We start from the raw sequence: 20,575 nt of genomic DNA, 5'->3' as shown, positions 1-20,575 counted from the left end.
AGATCAGTTCCACTAGAGAAAGAGGCCGCTTTGGCTATTCCACTCTATGGCATTGAAGTCCCTCCCCTCTCCAAACTCTATCCTCCTCAGGCTCCACACCCAAAATTTTCAGGTAATTCCCAACCCGGAGCTGGTAACCCTAATGATGGGGCTTCTGTTAGGGCATACAGTAGTTGCTGCGGTAATGTGTGTGTCACTAACACCTAGTCGAAAACTGGGCACAAGCTCCCCCCAGCACTGTCAAATAAGTCTGGATCAGGGGACAAGAAAGGGATTATGGTGAGTGCTTGCAGTAGTGAGGACAAACCAAACTATGTTGAGTAGGATCCAAACTCTTGAGAAGATCTAAGCCCTATTTGCACAGGCTTGTGGCCTAATCTACAAAAATTCACATATTAAATCCTCTTTTCAAGATCTGCCCATTGTATGGATTTTGTTTGAGCAGGAGAAGGTTCTTTATTCCTTATATCTTATTTGCTGGCATGATTTATAGGACGTGCTCATTCCATGTGTTGTGTTCACTTTTATGGCCAAGGCTATCATAATACAGCAACTGCTACGTATAGGGTTCCCAGACTTTTAATAAAGTGAAAAACAATGCTCTTCCCTTTTAAATGTATTTTATTTCTTATTTTTTCCATTTGCCATAGAAAGAAATATGAAATCTGCATGCAACTCCCTAAATATTTGAAACATTTAAATAGCATATGATAATTTAGAAGTACAATACATTATATTGAAAGATAATATAGGGAAATCTCCTGTAGTATATTTACAATTGAAAAGGTAGTTTGTTATTTATAATTTTAAAAAGAGGAATGCACTCCTTACCAAAGGAAGTATTACATAATAATGATGTTGCTTTGTGACTAAAATGTATATATCTGTTCCCTTATCAGCGTAGGGTTTTTTCCCTGTAAAAAGATATATTTTTGAGAGTCTCAGACTATAAATCTAAAGAACCATACACAATATTCCTGAAGCTTAAAATATCTCAATACTGAAGCTGCAAACTTTTCATAAGAATCTTAGCTGAACAAAAATATGTACTTTCTTTGTATTAAAACAACTTTATAAAGTTTTTTTTTCTTCACAGGCAAAAATGAAGGCAGGTAGCTTACTGTATTATACCTTCCACAAGGATTAACAGGTGAACAGCTTATTTCATTTTACAACCACTGAGAAATCTTATTTCTGAAAACCTATTGTATCCCACCTATAATTTTCTAAATAGTTAATTGCCCCCCATCTCCTACTGAAAAAGATATATTCTGTCATTGGAAACCTTCAAATTGGCATAGGAAGTTGCCCCAATGCCAAAGAAGAGAAATAATTTTAGAACTCTTTATCTCTCGGTGTGTGTATACAAACTATGGTTCACTGAATGAGCTTATAAAGCCCAGTTTCCAATCAGTGATATATGAACAGCTTTCAATACACTCATTAAAAAAAAAAAACCACTTTAAAATGAAGATCATGACTCATGAGATTTCTCACTTCAAAGGGGGAACGTATGAAATCTAGTGTGTAAAAGACACTTATGAAATCTGGCAGCTATAAAATGTAAAAAGTGATCCTTGGTAAAAAGTGCTTTATAACAATATAATATTTGTGTTGGGTCTTGTGAGAAGTAATCTCCGTTCTCCATCCTTTTCCTTATGTCCGCTACACAACCTTGTTACTTGTATTATCCTTTTACCTTCTTACTCTTCATAAACTCTGTGGAGATAAAACAAACAAATAGAGAACCAGTTTTTCAGCTAGTTTGATTAAACCACAAATAAACCCATAACACTTGTAGGGTAACCCGGGAGTCTAAATACCAAAACGCAGAAGTGCCAGCTTCCTAAATCCAACAGCTTTTTATCTTTCTTCCAAGTTGTTTTTCTCAGTTTTAGGATACATGTCAGTAGACTTACATGTCAGTAGACTGGAGATGATTGAAAATGTATCTCGGAATCAGCAAATTTAAATTCGTTTCTAGGGACATATTCAGCAACACCGGGCTGGAAGGGGCTGTACTCATTTCATCGTTTCAAATAACACACAGTTGGTATTCAGAGGCACTTGCATTTATAGACACCACACTAGGTAGTGGCTCAAGGTGTTTTGCTGTTGTTACCCTCCTGTACTAGGGTTGCCAATCTCCAGGAGGGGTCAGAGATCGCCCAGAATTATAAATGATCTCTAGACTACAGAGATCAGTTGGCCTGGAGCAAATGACTGTTTTAGAGGGTAGACTGTAGGGCATTATGCCCCATTGAGGTCCCTCCCCTCCCCAAAACCCACCCTAGCTGTTGTGGAAAGGCCTTCCTGAGGAGATCAGGAAGTCTGTTACACTTCTATCATTCTGCAGAATGCGCAAAACAACTGTTCAAAAGGGAATTTTTATGTGAAGGAAACAGTCCTGTAATATAATGGAATAGGTTCAGGAGGGTGCTTTTATAAAGGGACTTTGATTATAAACTATTGCACTGTTTATAGTCTTTACTATCTTGGTTTTGCTGCCTTGTCATGTAATTTTGGGATCCAATTCTGCATTCTTTATGTTATATCATGGGTTAATTTTTTGGGGGGAGGGGTGTCTGCATTGTCTTCTAATTTTATACTCCTAGTCCTAATGCATTCTCCATTCACTGTCTTAGGCTGTTTGATTGCATTGCTTTCATATTTTGCAGTCCGCAACATGACTCTGCAAGAAAGGCGGGCTATAAATGAAGTAAATAAAATAAATAAGTAACCCTACAATTCAAAGCATTGTATTTGATTATAAGACCTGGATGCATTAAATGGCATTATGGAACAACTGGACAGGTACAGGAGGGCTTGTAGGTAGTGGCTGGCCATATGGTCAATCTTTCGCTCCTGCTTTGCCACCATGAGCCATCTTTCCCTTCCCAGTCCACAGTCTCTTACGGTTCCAGAAAGTGTTCTGGGTTCTTGTATGGGTTCCTGCACCATTATCTCTGACTATTCCGGTCTCAGTCAACTAGAGGCAAAACCACATCAAAGCATAGAGTGCTGCCTATGTACTGTTGCATACTTTAGAAGGATAACATCTCATATTTTAGACTTAGCCTATGGCAGATTTTCTAAACAGATTGAACAACCTCCATTGTTGCAAATGAGGAGAGTGGAGTAATAAATAATATTTAAGTATTTATAGGCACTTTAGAATGTTCAAAGCACTTTACGTACATTATCTCAGTAAGTATTACAAGAATTGTGTAAGGTAGGCCAATGTTATGATCCTCAAGCTGCAGCTGGGACACTGAGAAAGAGTGGCTAAGCTAAGGTTACCTAGTGAATTTATCACAAAAGCAAGATTTGAACCATATTTATTTGTTTGATTGATTTTTATCATGCTAGCTCTTCCTGCTTCCTGATACCAGATAGAGTTGTCAACCTCCATGTGGGACCTGGAGATCTCCTGAAATTACAATTTATCTCCAGATTGCAAAGATCAGTTTCCCTGGAGAGAATGACAGCTTTGGAAGGCAAACTCTATGATATACCATAGATTCTAGATGAAATCCCTCCCCAAATTCCCACCTGTACAGGCACGTCCCCAAATCTCCAGGAAAATCCTAGGGTGGAGTTGGCAATCCTAATCCAGGTAAAGCAAAAAGAGGGTGCAAATGATCCTAGCTTCAGTCAGGCTCCTGGCCTCAGCAGCGTCATTCTGAATTTAAACAAGCATAAGCAAAACCAGAATGCTTATGAGCTATGGATTTCCATCCCTTTTGCCTTCTCCTAAGTGCGAATGGGAAAGATGTCTGAGATCTGAAAGTGCTTATCCAGCCACATGTTTTTAACTATTGAAAAGTCCTGGAACAATTTATGAAACTATGTCTCTGGTTTAAATACTTCAGAAACGAAATGCTTAACGTTTTCTTTGAAAAGACGTTGAAAAAATCCAGATACTGCATTTGTCCAAATGACCTAAACCACATTGATCATAACTAAGGTCAGTATTATTTCTGAAAGAAAGTTGTGCAGACTTTCATTATATTTAGCTTTTAAAAACAAACAAACACCTAATACCAAGTATTGAAAACGAATCTGTGAGTTGTGTCCAGCTTCTGCTGGCGAAATCCTTATTGACCTTTGTAACAGCAAGATTGAATTCTGTGGATCACATGTGCAGTGTTTTGTCTGTTCCCTAAGCTTGTATTACAAGGGAGGCTTGCATGCATTCAGGCTCTTTGTTCTTTAGTTCATCTGCTTCTGCTGTTTCACCCCAGGGCAGGTGCGCTGAAGTTCAATAAGCCCCGATGCTGAAGAGAACAGCTATTTGCATAACTCTCTATTCATCCCAAAGTGCTGAGCTATATAAGGAAGCAAGGGTGTTCCTATAATCAATAGACTGGCTTTTAACCAGAGAAGCAGGATTTGACCTTTCTGTTTCACAGCAAGCAACTTTTGTGATCTCTGGTCAGTCATGCTGGGTGAGATTTTTAAGGGATACTGAAGTTGCATTGTTGCTTAAGATTCAAATAATTCCTGCACCAGCATGCAAACGTCCAACCAGATAATCCATGTGCCAATGTAACACAATAAAAGTTAATGCTTCTCTGGAATTTCAGGTACAATGAGCAAATACAGAAGTGTTTTATTCTGGGAAGTGTAATTTAGATTTGGAAAAAAAAAACCTGAATGCTACTCTTAAAGCATCATAACCACACATCTGCAAAGACACAGCAGCTGCACTAGCAGTGTGATCCCAGGATTGGAGCAACAGATCCTTCTGTGATGCATATCCATTGAAATGAAATGGCTCTTCCTTGAAGTGTATTCAGGACCATAGTTGCTTTTCATTGGAGAAGTAGTTGTGAATTGGCCATGTTCAGCACATGTCAAAATTCACAGCAGCAAAACTGCTGTGCCCACAAGAAGTCAGGTACCAGCCTAGCCTCTGCACAATCACTAAGCTTGGTCCAAAACAAAATTTATAGAAAGAGGAGCCATGTTTGCAGAACGCATCCAAGCAGCATATAAACCAGAACAGTTTGTGCAATACAGCATGTATTGTACAAGTATATCCAGTTCTTGTTCTTTGGTTTGACCAAATGCTGCTTTCGTTTTTAATAATCTGTTCTGGTTTTTATGACTTGATTTACTATTCCTCACCCCCATCCCCCCAATGATTGACTTTAACTTTGCAGTAATAAGGTTTTGAATAGGTGCTTTTATATGGAAGTGCAAGTAATTTAGACAAAAACAAGCCAAGTAGTGTTCTTGCCTTTCTAATGTCCTTTTCTATAGATTTCTTCCACCACTTCTGCAGTCATCCTTGCCCAAAAGCGATTCAGTCCAATAATATTCACATGCACATATGTGTCTCTATCCTCCTCCCCTGAGTAATGGATCTCTGCTGCTGGATCTCTTTTTAGAGGGCATTTGATGGGTCATGTGATTGACTAGGTTCTTGTTCATCCACACATTTAGAAAGGGTGGTAAAATTATGGACCTTTTCTGTTTTCTAAAAATGTTCAGATGGTACAAACTGATCTTAATTTGCATTATGAAAACTGAGAAAACTCTCATTTAGTTGGGAAAAGTACCTCAGATTAACAGAGGAATGTAAAGCATCTTGATAACGATTACTCACTCCTTAATGATAATCTGTTTTTGTGACTATAAAACCAGAAAAAGGTTATTTAGAAATTTATTATTTAAGAAAATTGAGGAAACTTATCTAGTTGGGGGGGGGGGGAATTACCTCAGATTACCAGAGGAATGTAAAGCATCTTAATCAAAATTACTTACTCCATAATGATAATCTGTTTTGTGACTATTAAACCAGAATAGGGTTGTAATTTAGTTCTGGTTAATTAATCCTAAACAATGGTGAATTATTCCTTTTCAGATGCTAAAATTATGGTTCCTGCCATTAGAATGGGAACTATTATTTGACTTTAGCCTTGTTTTAAAAAGGAAGATGAAAGTGAAAGGGGTAAGGAGGCTGCCTCGTGCAGCCTGGCCAGTGGGGTGGTGGCGGTAGAAAGGGCAGGCTTTTTAAAGCCTGTGTGGTATTTGCCACCAGCTGTTTTCTGACAAAACTGCCCCACCCATCCTTCCCTTTACAACATAATGTAGGATTAGCTGGCTGGCTTTTGAGCCTAAGAAAGTATGGGGGGGGGGGGCTTTTCTTAAATTTGATGTGGGAGAAGCCTCCCTCCACCCTTTGATTTAATCTGTGTTGATATAGAGGGTGTTTTCCAAATAGGCCTGAGTTTAGTGAGATTGGTTGGTCCCTAATTTAGGTCTGTAGAATTTGCCAGGTCAGGTGCTACAATTCAGTTTAGATCGGCAAGCACCTTGAGGCATCTAAGGCTGGGGAGAGCTAATCAAACCAGACACTGTGAACTGACCAGTCCACTGGTATCATCTGAACTTGTACGTGACCATCATAGGGTAAGGGTGTTGGTGTCTAGCTTGTTTGGCACACAGGCAAGAAGAAGGGAGGAGCAGCTGCTTGATCATTCCGAGCTTTGAGCTAGGGTGGGGCTGCCCACACTAGTGAACCCATTGGGTAGCCTCCAGGGAGTCCATATTAAAAGGGAGACAGTGAGTTACAGTCCAGCTATGCAATGTTTAATAACTAATAAAATTTTGTAAAACCAATCAGTGAATTTGAGTTGTTTTGCCATCTGGGAGCAATATGTAGCTAATATTTAACTATGGAACGATGTGATTCCTGAGGGGGAATGAAATGCCAAAAAGCTACAGGAGTTTTCATTTACTATCTATCCTCTTGAGCATAAGAGCAATCCTCAAAGGTATCTTCTGTTTAAAATCCTGCTGGCAGGTTGAAAGGAGGGAATTCACGTAATTCAAGTTCCTTCCCAGTGTACAGTTTCGGAGTGTGATGCAACTAGGTCTAAGTGCAAGACTGCAAGGGTATGTATCAGCTTTGAAACCCAAGCAGTAATATAAAAGGAGTGTAACAGAGCATGTGCAGAGTGTCTTCCAGCTCTGCATAAGCACAACCAGCCCACACATTTGGAGACAGAGGATATGTTTTAGAAGTAAAAGGACTTGACACCTAGGCAGATAAGAAGTCGGCACCCTCTTTTTAAAAAATTGATTCCTGGACTTGAGTACACAGGAACGTTCCTTTTCTCTAGTCAGTTCTGTTTCTATAGAAATAGAGACAAACGATTACTAGCATGTACTTTAGAGCTCCTACTCGTCATTTTCAAATGCAGGAGTGACATTCAAACATTCCTGTGTTGTTAAACGAGACAGTGAAAAGCAGCTTTTAGACTTCTGAATAAACAACAGGGCTGTCTGGTATGGTGATGCTGACATGGGGAATATATCATTAGCTATTTGAATTCAGATCATGTGTGTGTATTGGGGAGGGGGAAGCTGTTAGGGAAAAAAAGAGTTCACATCATAGGCATAGCAAGAAATCAAGAATTAAGCTACAGGCCCCAAATAGCATTTCAACTGGAGGACATTGCAATCTGGACATTTGTCTAAGCAGGGCTTTTGTTTTTGTATTTTGCTTTTTGTAATCCTAAAGACAGATTGTTAACATTAGTTAAATGTAAGTTATTGAGTCTTTATTTCCTTTGTATTAATAGTTACTCTTAAAAATAAACAAGGAAAAATGGGGTTACATAATAGCTGACATTTAGCTGTACAACCCATTTTCTCTCCAGCTCCTAAAGAAGCTGCCTCAAGAACACTGGCAGATAATCAGGCAAAACTGTCAGTGTGACGTAGGAGGAAGGGAGAAAAATAACACTCAGTAGGAAATGGGTTCTGTTGAATTCCATGAAAGTTTCCAAGTAAACATCTTCAGTCTGGGTATAGGCTGAATTGCTATCCCAAGAGTTGAGTCAGAGCCTTCCACTCTCCTGCAAATCTCCAAACTATTACTGTTGGTTTTGATAAAATTCCTGAAAATTATTTCACTTATCATCCTTTGCATCTCCTTTTCTTCATATATTGGGTCTATCCCATTTTATCCTCACAGCAGCCCTGTGAGAAAATGAGAGGCCCAAGGTCACCCTGTGGGTTTTGCATAACTGAGAACTGATTTGTGCTCTAGTCAGACTCATTCTTCACCACACTGGCTTTATCAAGAGCAGCAAGAAGGCTTTTGCCAGCCTCTTCAGTTGTACTGCATACTAACAATGCAGTTCAAGAAAGTGCCTGTCAAGTTGCCAACCTCTAGGTGGTAAGGAATCAAAATAATGCACTTGTACAGCTAACAATAAAAGCACAGACTCAAACTGGAATGCAATTAGGTCTATTCAAAAGAACAACCTCAATGATAAGAATAAATACGTGCTCAAGGAGCAAAAGACAAAAACCAATCAATATTCACAGTTACAATATCCCAAAGGTAAATGTAAGTATAGAATTTCTCTAAAAGGTAAATAGAGGTATAATAAGCAAAAAGTCCAAACATCCAACTGGTAAGTATGCACAGGCAACGGAGTAGTTATAAACCGCAATGGGCTTCCGGTAAAGTCCCCATTTCATATTCTTTTTTCAAGCTTCAAATGTATCCGTGTGCCAATAACCTAAAAGCCAAAAGAGAAAATGCAAAACCACCAATAATATATACTAAAATTACTGTTAAAGTCAATTGATTCATATTATATACATACCCTTATGGGAAAAGAAGCTTATAAGCTTGCAATTAAATATGGACAGCTTTGGTAAAGCGTCTAAAGTGACTTATGCTGAGTTACATTAATATAACATTCTCTTAATTCCACAGGTGTCATCAATTTGCAGTCAAGCTGGAGGTTACCGTATATACAGAAAAATAAGCACCATAACATTTTACAGAAAGCTAGAAAGGTCCATAAAGGAGTTTAAACCATTTGGAATAATAGTATCAAATAAAAAGATAAAGCGGGACTCTTGTTGTGACAATATTCTATCCATATCCTGGTTCTGAAAAGGTCTACCATGGTACTGCCATATCACAAAAAACTGCATTTCTGAGTCGGAATGTTTGAGATCCCTATAGTGCTCCGTGAGTGGAGCCTCTAAATTTAAATTTCTAATTCTAGACCTATGCTCCCCGATACGGAGTTTAATAGCCCTCTTCGTTTTGCCCACGTACAAAAGGCCACATGGGCAACGGATCAAATGTGGCAACTGTAGCGCTTGTGCGCAGGCGCTACCAGTAAAGGAATTCAGGGATATCAGGCAGTACCATGGTAGACCTTTTTTTTCTGTATATACGGTAACCTCCAGCTTGACTGCAAATTGATGACACCTGTGGAATTAAGAGAATGTTATATTAATGTAACTCAGCATAAGTCACTTTAGACGCTTTACCAAAGCTGTCCATATTTAATTGCAAGCTTATAAGCTTCTTTTCCCATAAGGGTATGTATATAATATGAATCAATTGACTTTAACAGTAATTTTAGTATATATTATTGGTGGTTTTGCATTTTCTCTTTTGGCTTTTAGGTTATTGGCACACAGATACATTTGAAGCTTGAAAAAAGAATATGAAATGGGGACTTTACCGGAAGCCCATTGCGGTTTATAACTACTCCGTTGCCTGTGCATACTTACCAGTTGGATGTTTGGACTTTTTGCTTATTATACCTCTATTTACCTTTTAGAGAAATTCTATACTTACATTTACCTTTGGGATATTGTAACTGTGAATATTGATTGGTTTTTGTCTTTTGCTCCTTGAGCACGTATTTATTCTTATCATTGAGGTTGTTCTTTTGAATAGACCTAATTGCATTCCAGTTTGAGTCTGTGCTTTTATTGTTAGCTGTACAAGTGCATTATTTTGATTCCTTGCCTTCCTTGTGCACTTGGAGCCAGTTTTTGATTACTAACCTCTAGGTGGTGGCTGGAGATCTCCCGCTATTACAACTGATCTCCAGCCGATAAATATCAGTGCACCTGGAGAAAATTGCTGCTTTGGCAATTGGACTCTATGGCATTGAAGTCCCTTCCCTCTCCAAACCCCGCAATCCTCAGGCTCTGCCCCCAAAATTTCCAGGTATTTCCCTACCTGGAGCTGGCAACCCTACTGTCCAACCACCCCATTTGTAGATACCCATAAGCCTCATCAGTTAAGTCAATCATGTATTTGAGGCATGGAGTGACCAGACTTTTATTTCATCTACTTATTTCAGCCCATCTCCACCTATAATGCTTTGGCTAAACAAGCTGCCAGATATGGCTGTCGGGTACTTAAAATACTAAACTGAATTGGATCTACAGTACATTCAGCTGTTTACTCCAAACTATACTCCTGAAATAAAAAAAAACCCTGATGGAAATATACACGTCCACTGACTTGTCAGTTGAAATATTACAGTTTTGAAAATTTGAGATCTAGGTTGATATTACAATATCTTCTCCTTTGTTATACTAGGTCCATATTTGCAAAGAGAAAACCAGCAGCAATATCACAAGTGCACTATAGTTATTGATCAACCATTCAAGTCACAAGGGACAACCCTTCTTAAATCAGTGCACCTGATTACCAACAACAACCACTACAACAACAACTTTTATTCCACAGGGAACAGGAGTCTGTCCTGTGCCAATTACAGTCATTACCCACCTCTCTTTCTCTTTCCATATTGTGTACCACTTAAGTAATCTCTTTGTACTTGGGAGTTTGGGATGTAAGCAATACTGATGGCCTCCTCTGAACCGTGATTTCATGGTGACACTGAAATGAAAAACAAGTTGTCAGCGTGTTAAAAATGCATGTGCGTGTGACAGCAGAATCTGCAGCGGCTTGATCAAAGGAGCTATAACATAGGGTTTCTCCTTCACATCTCTTCATCATTTAAAACCTGTATTGTATTATTCATGAAGCGAAGACTCTGACATCAGTGGACTGGGCTTGGGGGATGGCATTGACTTTTCATGGAAACTCCAAAAAGAAGTCTTGTTTGCCGCCCAGCTGCTGTGCTTCTCATGAGGACCATAATGCATACCTTCTGAACTGACAGTGAGTGTCAACAGCTTCAACAGCATGGTTGGTGGTTGGAGAGGGAAGGGAAAGCATAGATTTATTCCTCCCTTGGCCAAACTAGTGTAGTCTCCCCCACAGGGACAGCTCTAGATGTTGGTAGGGTTATTTTGTTTTTTTTACTCTGTTTGGTAGTGTATATGGATCATCACTGGTGTACAGGGGTTCCTGCCTGGGCAAGAACTGGGACACTGCTGCCTCATATGGACAGCTACATAGCTGCAGGTGAGAAGAAGGTTTCCTTGGGTTGCCAGGTCTTCAGAGCGGCTTCACTTAGAGGCACACAGGTTTCCTATGGTGTGGCAGCATAATAAATACATCTAGGTCAGACTTGGTATTTTCTCAGGCTCTCGAACTAAGTGTGTAAGGGCTTGTTCTACTGCCTCTCTGAGATTTTCTCTCAGGCTCCATAGTCACCCTTGTTAGATTGCTGCTGGAAGGCTGCCTAAAGTACAACCCAGCCTTACATCTAACAACACAGTCAGATGAATAAGTATTATAGCTCACCACTTTCAAACATGATTGGCAGCAATTTTTATATCCAGCTCTCCAGGGACTGAAACAGAGATATTTTCCAGCTGTTTTGCTAAAAGTCTTTACCTGGGATGGAATGTGGAACATCTTAATAGCAAAGCAATGCATTCCATCTCTGAGCTACAACGTCTGTTTGACAAAACACAAATTTCTAAATGTGTACATTTTGAGGAACTTTTATAGGGCTATATTTGCTTGCTTATACTGATTTAAATCCCTTAGATATTTTTGTATTATCACAGTTCCTTTCCTTTCCTTTATCCCTTAGAAGCTCCTTGATCTATTGATCTTGAGCAGCATATATCTAATGTTAGAGGGATATAAGGACTGAAATAAATCTTGCCACTGACAATGTAGCCTTGGGATCCCTGTCAATTAGTAAAAAAAGGCATTATGTCAAACACAGAGGCATTAGATTTATATGTTAAAAGGTGAGATATATAATGTGATCGAAGTTCCTCATAAAAGCGGCATTCCAAGAGGGCATGAGCTAATGAACCAATTGAGCCGGAAGAGCAAGGACAGGTCCTGTTTGGATACGGTATATTCAAAATCCTGCCCTGCATAACCATAGAGGGGTTAGCATTCAGTCTAGCTAAACAGAAGGCTCTAGAGAGATGAGGAGTTGTTTATCACAGTTCCAACGAAGTTATCATTCATTAGCAAATGTGGGGGAAATTAATAAAGTGAGGGAAATGATGTCAAGACATTACACTTTAATAATACTATGATGTCTTCATGAAATATTTGTTTCTAAAATATTGCGCTAATTATATACCAAAGAGGGTGCCCTATCAGAGCAATTCATTGATTAATATAAACTCAAATTAAATGCAATTAAATGCATAAAAGCATTAAAGCCGTCAACAGAAATGAAGGTGAAGGAAATGTGCACTAGGAGAAACCAACAGTATACATCCTCAAAGAACCTGGAAACTAGAAAAACAGCAAGATTAAAAAAAAAAAAAACAGAAGACCCCACTCTGAAGCAAAAGGCTCAGTCGTGCATGTTTTCTTGATGATTTTCTGTGAGAATGAAAAGTTTCCCTAATGGGCATTTCATTTACATTTGTACCTCACGGCTTTTGCCTTTTCCATCAACTGCCAAATCTGGCTGCACTTCCAAAGGTCTGGAGCGCACGTCTCTCTCATACCCATCCTAGAAAGGCTTGTTATTGTTTTGTTGACAGCCTTTCAACATCCCGCTTCTGCTGGCATCTTGCTTGTGAGAGCATACTGCCTGTTTGGTTTTCCCATCAGGCAGGCAAACTCTGAGGCCCAGACGTAAGTCCTTGGCATGCAATGCTTGGGCAGGAAAACCCTCGCAAGGCTTTTGTTATGCTGATGCGTGTTTCTAAACCCTTTGTCAGCTTTGGGTTACTGATGTAATGGAAACATAACTGTGTATGCAAGTTGACTGTGAAATTGCTATCTCCATATCTTGTGGGACTTTGCTAATTTGTAAGGACCTGTCAAGAAAGGAGGTCACTGGCACACTCGTCCACATGGAGGGAGGTTGGAACACCCATCCTCTCGTATTCACATGGAAGCTCTGTTCTGGCTTATGTTTGGGTTTTTTTTTCAGAGAAGAGGGGGAGCAAAAGGGAAGGAACACTCTTCTTCCTCAGCCACAGAGCTACAATTCTGAACTTGTATTTTTATATCAGTTAGCAGGCTTACTCTGGCTAGTTGAGGCGTCATTTTTTTTTTTGCCTCAAAATTTGAGACTATGTTCATGAGGAATACATACTAACAATTTATTATTGTACGGTCCCAAGATAGCCAGTTCTTCTTTCTGGGAATTTCTGAAGACAATTCACAATATGGATAGCCAGGGTGGTGTAGTGGTTAAGAGCAGTGGACTCTAATCTGGAGAACTGGGTTTGATTCCCCACTCCTCCACATGAGCGGCACACTCTAGTCTGGTGAACCAGGTTTGTTTCCCCACTCCTTCACATGAAGCCTGCTGGGTGACCTTGGGCTAGTCACAGTTCTCTCCGAATTCTCTCAGCCTGGGCTTCCTCATGAGGTGCCTGTTTTGGAGAGGGGAAGGCAATTGTAAGCCGATTTGAGACTCCTTAAAGGTACAGAAAAGTGGGGTATAAAACACAGCTCTTCTTCTTCTTCTTCTTCTATTGATCGCATGTTCTCAGATCGGTGATCATCAGAACTGTGTGCTTACATCATCAAGTAAAGGAAGTCCAGAGATTCAGTCATTCCCTGGCAAGAATCCACAACCCACTTCCTGCATACTTCCAAATTGCCAGGATTGTTGTGCTGTCGTTTTGAATGTAACATGAATACCTATAAGGATATTACCATCTTTTCCTTATATACAGTGAGTATGCATGTAGAGAAAAATAACATTACAATGATGAGGAAATGGCAGTGGGCTAAGGATATCTAAGTAGCAGTGGGCTTAGACAGAAAACAGAGAGCTAAAGCACAGAGAGCTTGCTAACTATGTGAATTGCCATGTCTAGTCCAAATAATCCTGCAAACCAGAAGCAAGGGGACAATAATAGTGCATGGGCCTTAGAAATGAAATTCTGGAGTTGATGGGTCTTAATTATCCAGAAAAAAAATATTTGGTGGACATTTCTTCCCAGAGAAGTCCTTCATTTCATCAGGAACTGAAAACATTTCTGTTTAGGAAGGTCTCCCCAGACTAATGGACTACTTGTTTTATTGAACTCTGCTGCTGCATTCTGAATGCTTTAGTTAACTGCTGGTTAGTGTGTACTTTTAATTTCTATTCTGTTTTGATGATGTTTTATGGATGTTATTGTTTCAGTACTTCTGCATCTCTTTGGGATACTGTTCTTTGGCACAGAATGCTATTCAAAAGTATTTAGATAACCAACTCCTTCCCAACACAAAACTACCCTTGAATCCTGAACCTCTGAATCCTCCCTGGTTTTGAAAACAAATATGAATTCCTACAGAATCATTATGAGCACCATTTTACAGCTTCATTGTGCAAGCCTATAGAACAAGACCACAATGAGCTAGAGAGCCATGGGAAAAATGCAATGATCCAGAGCAAAGGGGAGGAAAAGCTCACTGAAGCAAACCATGTGATTTCCCCCTGGGGATGCTTACGAAATTTTCCTCATCAGAATTTCTCTCTGGATTTGAGGGCTTCAAATTAAGTGATAGTATTTGTGGAGCAGCATTGATGCATTGCGGGTTACCAATGTGCAGTAATACACACTGTGCACAATAATATATATGTGGTTGCATAATTGTGTCAAATTTTCTTTTGGTACAATGTTTTAATTTATCTGCATATGGGCACATATGCATTGGAGATTGATAAAGAAAAAAACAGATGGCATTGAAACCAGAAAACTGTGTATACACCAATGGTAAAATTAATGTATTTCTAATTGGCACCTGCTATAAAGGCATATTGTTACAGGATAAATTAGTATATTCCTCATCTGGAACTCACCATGAAATGTGTAAGTATATTTATATGTAATGTATATATTTGATCACGCTTACATCCATCAAGAGACTGTAAATGATTACTGGTGTACACTTCAGGAATCTAATCCTTATAATCTTTGGAAAGGGGAAACTATCTTTAAAACAGCATAAGAATGTCAACATAGGTGTCAAATCATAATCTTGAGAATCCTGGGTATTTGGATTACTTCTAAAGGAAGTCTAACTTTTTTTTTTTTTTTTACAAAAATGACTGTCAAATGCAAAATTCCAAAACAATTGAAGTGCAGTAAGGATGCACTCCAATATGTTCTGAAGATGAAACAGGTTGCTACTGGGATGATATAATATATACTTGTGAGCAGAGATTTCCTTTAAAAATATGTTAACTGAACATATTTCCCAGATTACTTTGAAGCTTAGTCCTTTCATAGGTTGAGAAGGTTTCACTGATATCACTGTTCTCTAGAAGAGTCTTTGGATAGATTGCTTTAGTCACTACTTCTCAACATAATGCTGAATCCGTGACTTGATCGGAACTGTGCTCTGTTGCCGTTTCTACTCTGACTCTGTAATCAATATCATCCAAGTGTTTAGTACTGGTATTAAAGCAGAATACAGGGTGCTACTAAGCTTCAATTTCAGGACTGGGGCACTACGTTAAAGCTACACCCATTTCATGCTCTATCAGTATTCTAGAATGAGAGCACAGAGGACTTTCCTCGATCAGAAAGTGGTGCTTTGCATGGCTTCTCTGTAGCTGCTAAGGGCAGAAGTACACATCACATGTAATCTCCCTATTTTTTCAGACTGACACTACAGTTTGAAGCAGAAAACCAGGACAAAGGAGAGGGGTTTCTTCATTCATCCCTGTCAAGCGTTTTTGATTAAAAATCACAGTGTGTCCCACACATTGCTTTACAACTACCCGAGAAAAGATGTATCATTTTCTTAGGGGGTACAGGCAGCTTCAAGAGCCCTGTGGCACAGAGCGGTAAACTGCAGTACTGCAGTCCAAGCTCTGCTCACGACCTGAGTTCGATCCCAACGGAAGTTGGTCTCAGGTAGCCAGCTCAAGGTTGACTCAGCCTTCCATCCTTCTGAGGTCAGTCAAATGAGTACCCAGCTTGCTGGGGGTAAAGGGAAGATGACTGGAGAAGGCACTGCCTAGTAAATGATGTGACATCACCCCATGGGTCAGGAATGACCCGGTGCTTGCACAGGGGACCTTTACCTTTACCTTTTACAGGCAGCTTCAGGACCACAATTTTTCAAGGGAAAAAAAAACTCAAAAAAGAGAAAGAAGTAACCCACGACAGTGTTACCCATTATATGACAGCTTCAGCAGCAGCATTTTTCTGTATTACATATCATCAGAAGATTCTCATGAACTTGTTAATGATTTACTTGGGGTTCAGTTGGATCCCAAATCGGTCTGACCCCCACCCCCCAGGAGTATATTACAATGAGAAGACTTATTTGGAGAACTGACATATTTAGAAAAGTTACCCTGAAATAAAATGTTACCCTGGTTTGCTTGCAGAGCTTTCACACTAGCTTTGCCAACATATTCTGCTCCTATTATTTTATCAACCTCAGAGAATAAAACAAAGACCTTGGTTTTGGAGCATGCTTCACTTCAGTGCAAGATCGCACATTGACTCAAATGGCATTAGCCCAACATCTGGGTAAGCATATTTCATGTTTATAGACAACCGGGCATTTCAGTTGCTCTAACAATTCAGTTCAAGGCAGAGAAAGACTGCTTCTGCTGTGGAAACAAGTCAGTGATCAACTGATGAGCAAGTTCAGTAGGGCAAAGGTGCTATTCTGGACATTTTCTTTTCTTGCCTTCTTCAGTTTTGTACCGGCCATTAAAAAAGGTAATCTATCTCATTTCTGAAACCAACAGATTCTGTATAGTGGCATCTGGAGTCATTTTAAAGTTTGATGGAAGCACTGTGGTCCTTTATGTGCTGTCCATAAAGTGATAGGAGGCAGGTATTATTGAAGTCCCATAGCTGGGATTTTCTCTCTCTCTTCTATACCCTCAGATGAGTCCTGATTTACATAGTATGAATGCATGTCCAAGATAAAACAAGCCATTGGTTGTTTGGGATTTCATTAGCCAGTCTACAATTTCTTGGAAATGGTCAGTGGACTATGTAAGGACTATCACAATCCAAAACAACAAAGACCCTGTATTACCTGAAAATGTCTCTCTTTTCATGTCTCTGATTTGATTTACTTTCCCCAACAAGCTGATTAAAAACAGCACAAACATTTTTTATGACTTCTATGTATAAGCAGGACAGCAGTGTCTCTAGAACTAGTTGACACAAACACGATTTGACCACGATGAAACACAGAGGATAGAAGGATTGTCACCCATGGAGTATGACTTTTTCTTCTCCCCTTCCTGCTGCACCCCTGTATGCTCCCCAAATGCTGTTCATAGGGGGTCTCTTGTCCCCAGAAGCAGCATTTGAGCATGCATTTTGGACTGTAGTGGAAGGGGACAGACCAGAAAGTCGTATTCCATAAGAGGAAATCCTTCCATCCACAGAAACATTCCAATGGAACCAAGCCATAGGATTCTTTTCCTAGAAAGAGAACAAATTGGTTACACATCTATTATGTAACTAGTTCCAAAGTCAGCATTCCAAGGAAGAATGCTAGTTGTTTTCATTTTAAGACTCTGATTGGCACATTTCCAGCAAATGAGACTGCAAAGTGAACAAAGTTTAATATTTTTAATTGGTATAGCTCACAATGAATCTCCAAACTGAAATAATCTCATCCATGGTCACGCAAGTTAGAACGTGTCTCCAAACAGATAGGTATAATGTATATATCGAGGCCAAAGTGCTCTCATCTATTTAAACCTGTTCCTCCAGTGACCTAAGAGGGAGATCCTCATGTGCAGCACAATCCTGCGCTGGTTTAAACTAAAGAGACTGAGTGCAGGATTGCGGACCTGCACACGGTAAAGCAGATTTAATTGAAGATAAGGAGATTTGAGCAGTCCACCCGGTAGCAGTTGCTGGACTACTTGCTTCCATGCAAGTAAGTGTCGGATCAGTAGAGTCATGATGGCAAGAAGCATAGCTCAAGTCATTAATTTTAGTAGGAATGATTGAACTACCCTTATAAAGTTCTTATCGCATTCTAGTGATATACACTTTATGCATATTTATTACTCTAAAGATAAATGGGACATTTTCAAAATGTTTACCTATTGTGTTGTGTCTAATGTATTAGCATATTATAGTAGCCATGTTCATTTTTTATAAAATCTAAAAAAGCAGAAAAAAATAATGGGTAGAAGCCAACGTTTCTTTTGATATAAACCAAATCAAATAGCAGGACTTACATGACCATTCTTTCCTTGCAATATGGATACTTTGGCTTCTCTTCAAGTTTCTGTATATCAGAGAATCTTATTTTGGGGCCTTTTCTTGCACATTTGCATTTTGATCCTATAACAAGAAATATTCACTCATTTGTAGATGAAAATCATGGCATAATATGTACCACACATCATTCCCCTCTTATTCCCTTTATTCCTTGCTTTAACCTATGCAAATTCATGAGCTTTTAAAAAAATTACAGAAAAGATAGTTAAAGTCATGCAGAATAGTGTGGAAGAGGATTTTTAAAAAAATCTAGATTCACTGTGTTTTTAAACATATTACTACAAAAAGGTTTTCCACTGACAAAGATACTGTGTTGTGATTCTATGTGTGATAGACTGTTTATATTCCACTCAAGTCAGTGGGATATGCAACAGAATCCTATGCACTTAAAAACAAAACCCACAAAGTTCAAATACAGAATTGCATCCTTGGTGTTAGAAGCCAGATGGCAAAACTTCTCTTAAAACTGCACCTGCTGTGATCAAACTTTGTAAAAACTAAGAAAAAGCAAAACAAAACAGTGAATCCATTATATAAATCTGAAGGCTGAAGATGACTTACACTAATGTAATGTAATGTCTTCTCTTTAGGCAAACACTTTAAAATGAATCATAGACTACATTCAGAATTCTTAATCATTCTGCATTCCAGTTGTTAAAATAGCCTTTGACTTTAGCAAAAATCAGTCCCTCAGATCAAAACTAGGCAAATTCAAATACACAACTATGAATGTAGCACTGAATCCAGGTATAAGTTCGTACTTCACTGACTTTTTCTGTTAACGCATACAAATTCATCATTCAAAAGGAGTTCATACCAGAGTAAGCACCAGCAAAATAAATCCTTCAGCACTTTAGTTCAGGCAATTAAAATACTAAACTAGGGGCTGTGTTGGACCTTCTGCTTTTCCTGCATTTTTAGTTTTACATTTTTAAAAAAAAATTAAGTATTTGATTCGCTATTTTTAAATTAGCTCAAGACGTCCCTTCTTCCAAGTACAGCGATGCATCTTAAGCAAGTATTTTCATAAGCAGTGGAAATCAAATGAGGAAAGGGGGTGAAATGGGTGGTTAGCGAATAACCTGTAACTTACCTTCTATGCTGGTAAAGCAGATGGCAATGAACACTAAGAGAAAAACGACTGCGAAGAGCTTCATGATAAAAAAAGATCTCAGATACCTAAAGAGATGTTTGCTTAGATCTCACTGGAATAATCTGCTTTCCCCCCCCCCTCGTGCCTCTGTTCTTTGATCAGATGCAGTGGCCAGACTGAAACTTGGTGCTGCCAGGATATGCGTGCCTAGAAGCTGCTCTCTTGGCTCCTACTACTGCTGCTGCTGCTGCTGCTATTGCAATCCCATCAGTTTCAGCTGCTCTCTGCCTGAGCCCTGCCGCTTCCCTCCTCTTTTAAAACATTTCCTGCTGCCCTTTCCTCAAACTCATTAATATGCAGAGAGACTCAATTACTTACAGCAATTTCTCAATCCCCCCACAAAAAAGAGGAGGGGGGAGGGACTTAACAGAGAACTAAAATAACTGATTCTGCTTCAGGCAGCGGAATATTTTTGAGGATAACACTCTGAAGAGAATATTGTATCTAAAGAGAATCTAAGGAAGGGTAGGTGGGTAGGAAAGAGTGATCCCCCCCCACCACCATCAGATGTCCGAGATGGCAGGGCCTCTATTTTCAAGATGTTGTCACGAATAATGTAGATATTTGTGTTAGGTAGATGGTCCCATAAAAGGGGGGGTTGAGAAGCTGTGGTTTTAAAATGTGCACAAGCAGTGAAAACAACCACCCAAGTTCCAGAGAATCATTAGATTATTATTGTACACTGTGATGCTCTCAGGAACGGATTAAGACATGGTAAGGCCCTAAGTGATGTCACATTAAGAGGTTCCATATGAAGAGGAAAAAAACCCTTCATTATTCTCACAGAAAGGACTGAAATATAAATATTTTATTTTTACACATAAACAACACTGAAAGCACACAGAAAAAATGCATTCTAACTAAAGCTTCAACTCCCCCCGCCCCTTATTTAGAAGCCCCTGACATTGTGAGGCTCCAAACTATAACTTGCTTAGCTAATCCCTAAAACCTACGGTGCAAGGGAGGGCCAGATACTTCCCTTTCTGGGAAGTTCCCGGTAGGCGGCTGCCCTGAGGGCCACATGGCAGCTAGGAA

The 20,575-nt window shown here is 39.3% G+C and overlaps 1 protein-coding gene across 1 annotated transcript; it reads right to left on the bottom strand.

The window, feature by feature from the left end:
* Positions 1 to 1,648: 1,648 nt before the first annotated feature.
* Positions 1,649 to 19,668, bottom strand: CXCL14 (C-X-C motif chemokine ligand 14). The gene is made up of 4 exons (XM_056863205.1): positions 19,481 to 19,668; positions 18,345 to 18,450; positions 10,571 to 10,681; positions 1,649 to 1,719 (listed from the first exon to the last, which is right to left on the bottom strand). The coding sequence occupies exons 1-4, from the start codon at positions 19,542 to 19,544 to the stop codon at positions 1,704 to 1,706; spliced, it is 297 nt and encodes a 98-aa protein (XP_056719183.1). The 5' UTR covers positions 19,545 to 19,668; the 3' UTR covers positions 1,649 to 1,703.
* Positions 19,669 to 20,575: the final 907 nt, after the last annotated feature.

The sequence above is a fragment of the Euleptes europaea genome, chromosome 1 (assembly GCF_029931775.1).
Source record: "Euleptes europaea isolate rEulEur1 chromosome 1, rEulEur1.hap1, whole genome shotgun sequence".
Lineage (NCBI taxonomy): Eukaryota > Metazoa > Chordata > Lepidosauria > Squamata > Sphaerodactylidae > Euleptes > Euleptes europaea.
The sequence above is the reverse complement of the archived record's forward strand: the minus strand, read 5'-3'. Positions and strand labels throughout refer to the sequence as shown.

Excerpts from the sequence above, each read along its gene's own strand:
- CXCL14 (XM_056863205.1), bottom strand. The coding sequence starts at position 19,544 with ATGAAGCTCTTCGCAGTCGTTTTTCTCTTAGTGTTCATTGCCATCTGC. Across the intron at positions 18,451-19,480 it reads CTGCTTTACCAGCATAGAAG|GATCAAAATGCAAATGTGCA; the intron begins GTAAGTTACAGG and ends TTCTTGTTATAG. Across the intron at positions 10,682-18,344 it reads TGCAAGGAAAGAATGGTCAT|TGTCACCATGAAATCACGGT; the intron begins GTAAGTCCTGCT and ends TTTTCATTTCAG.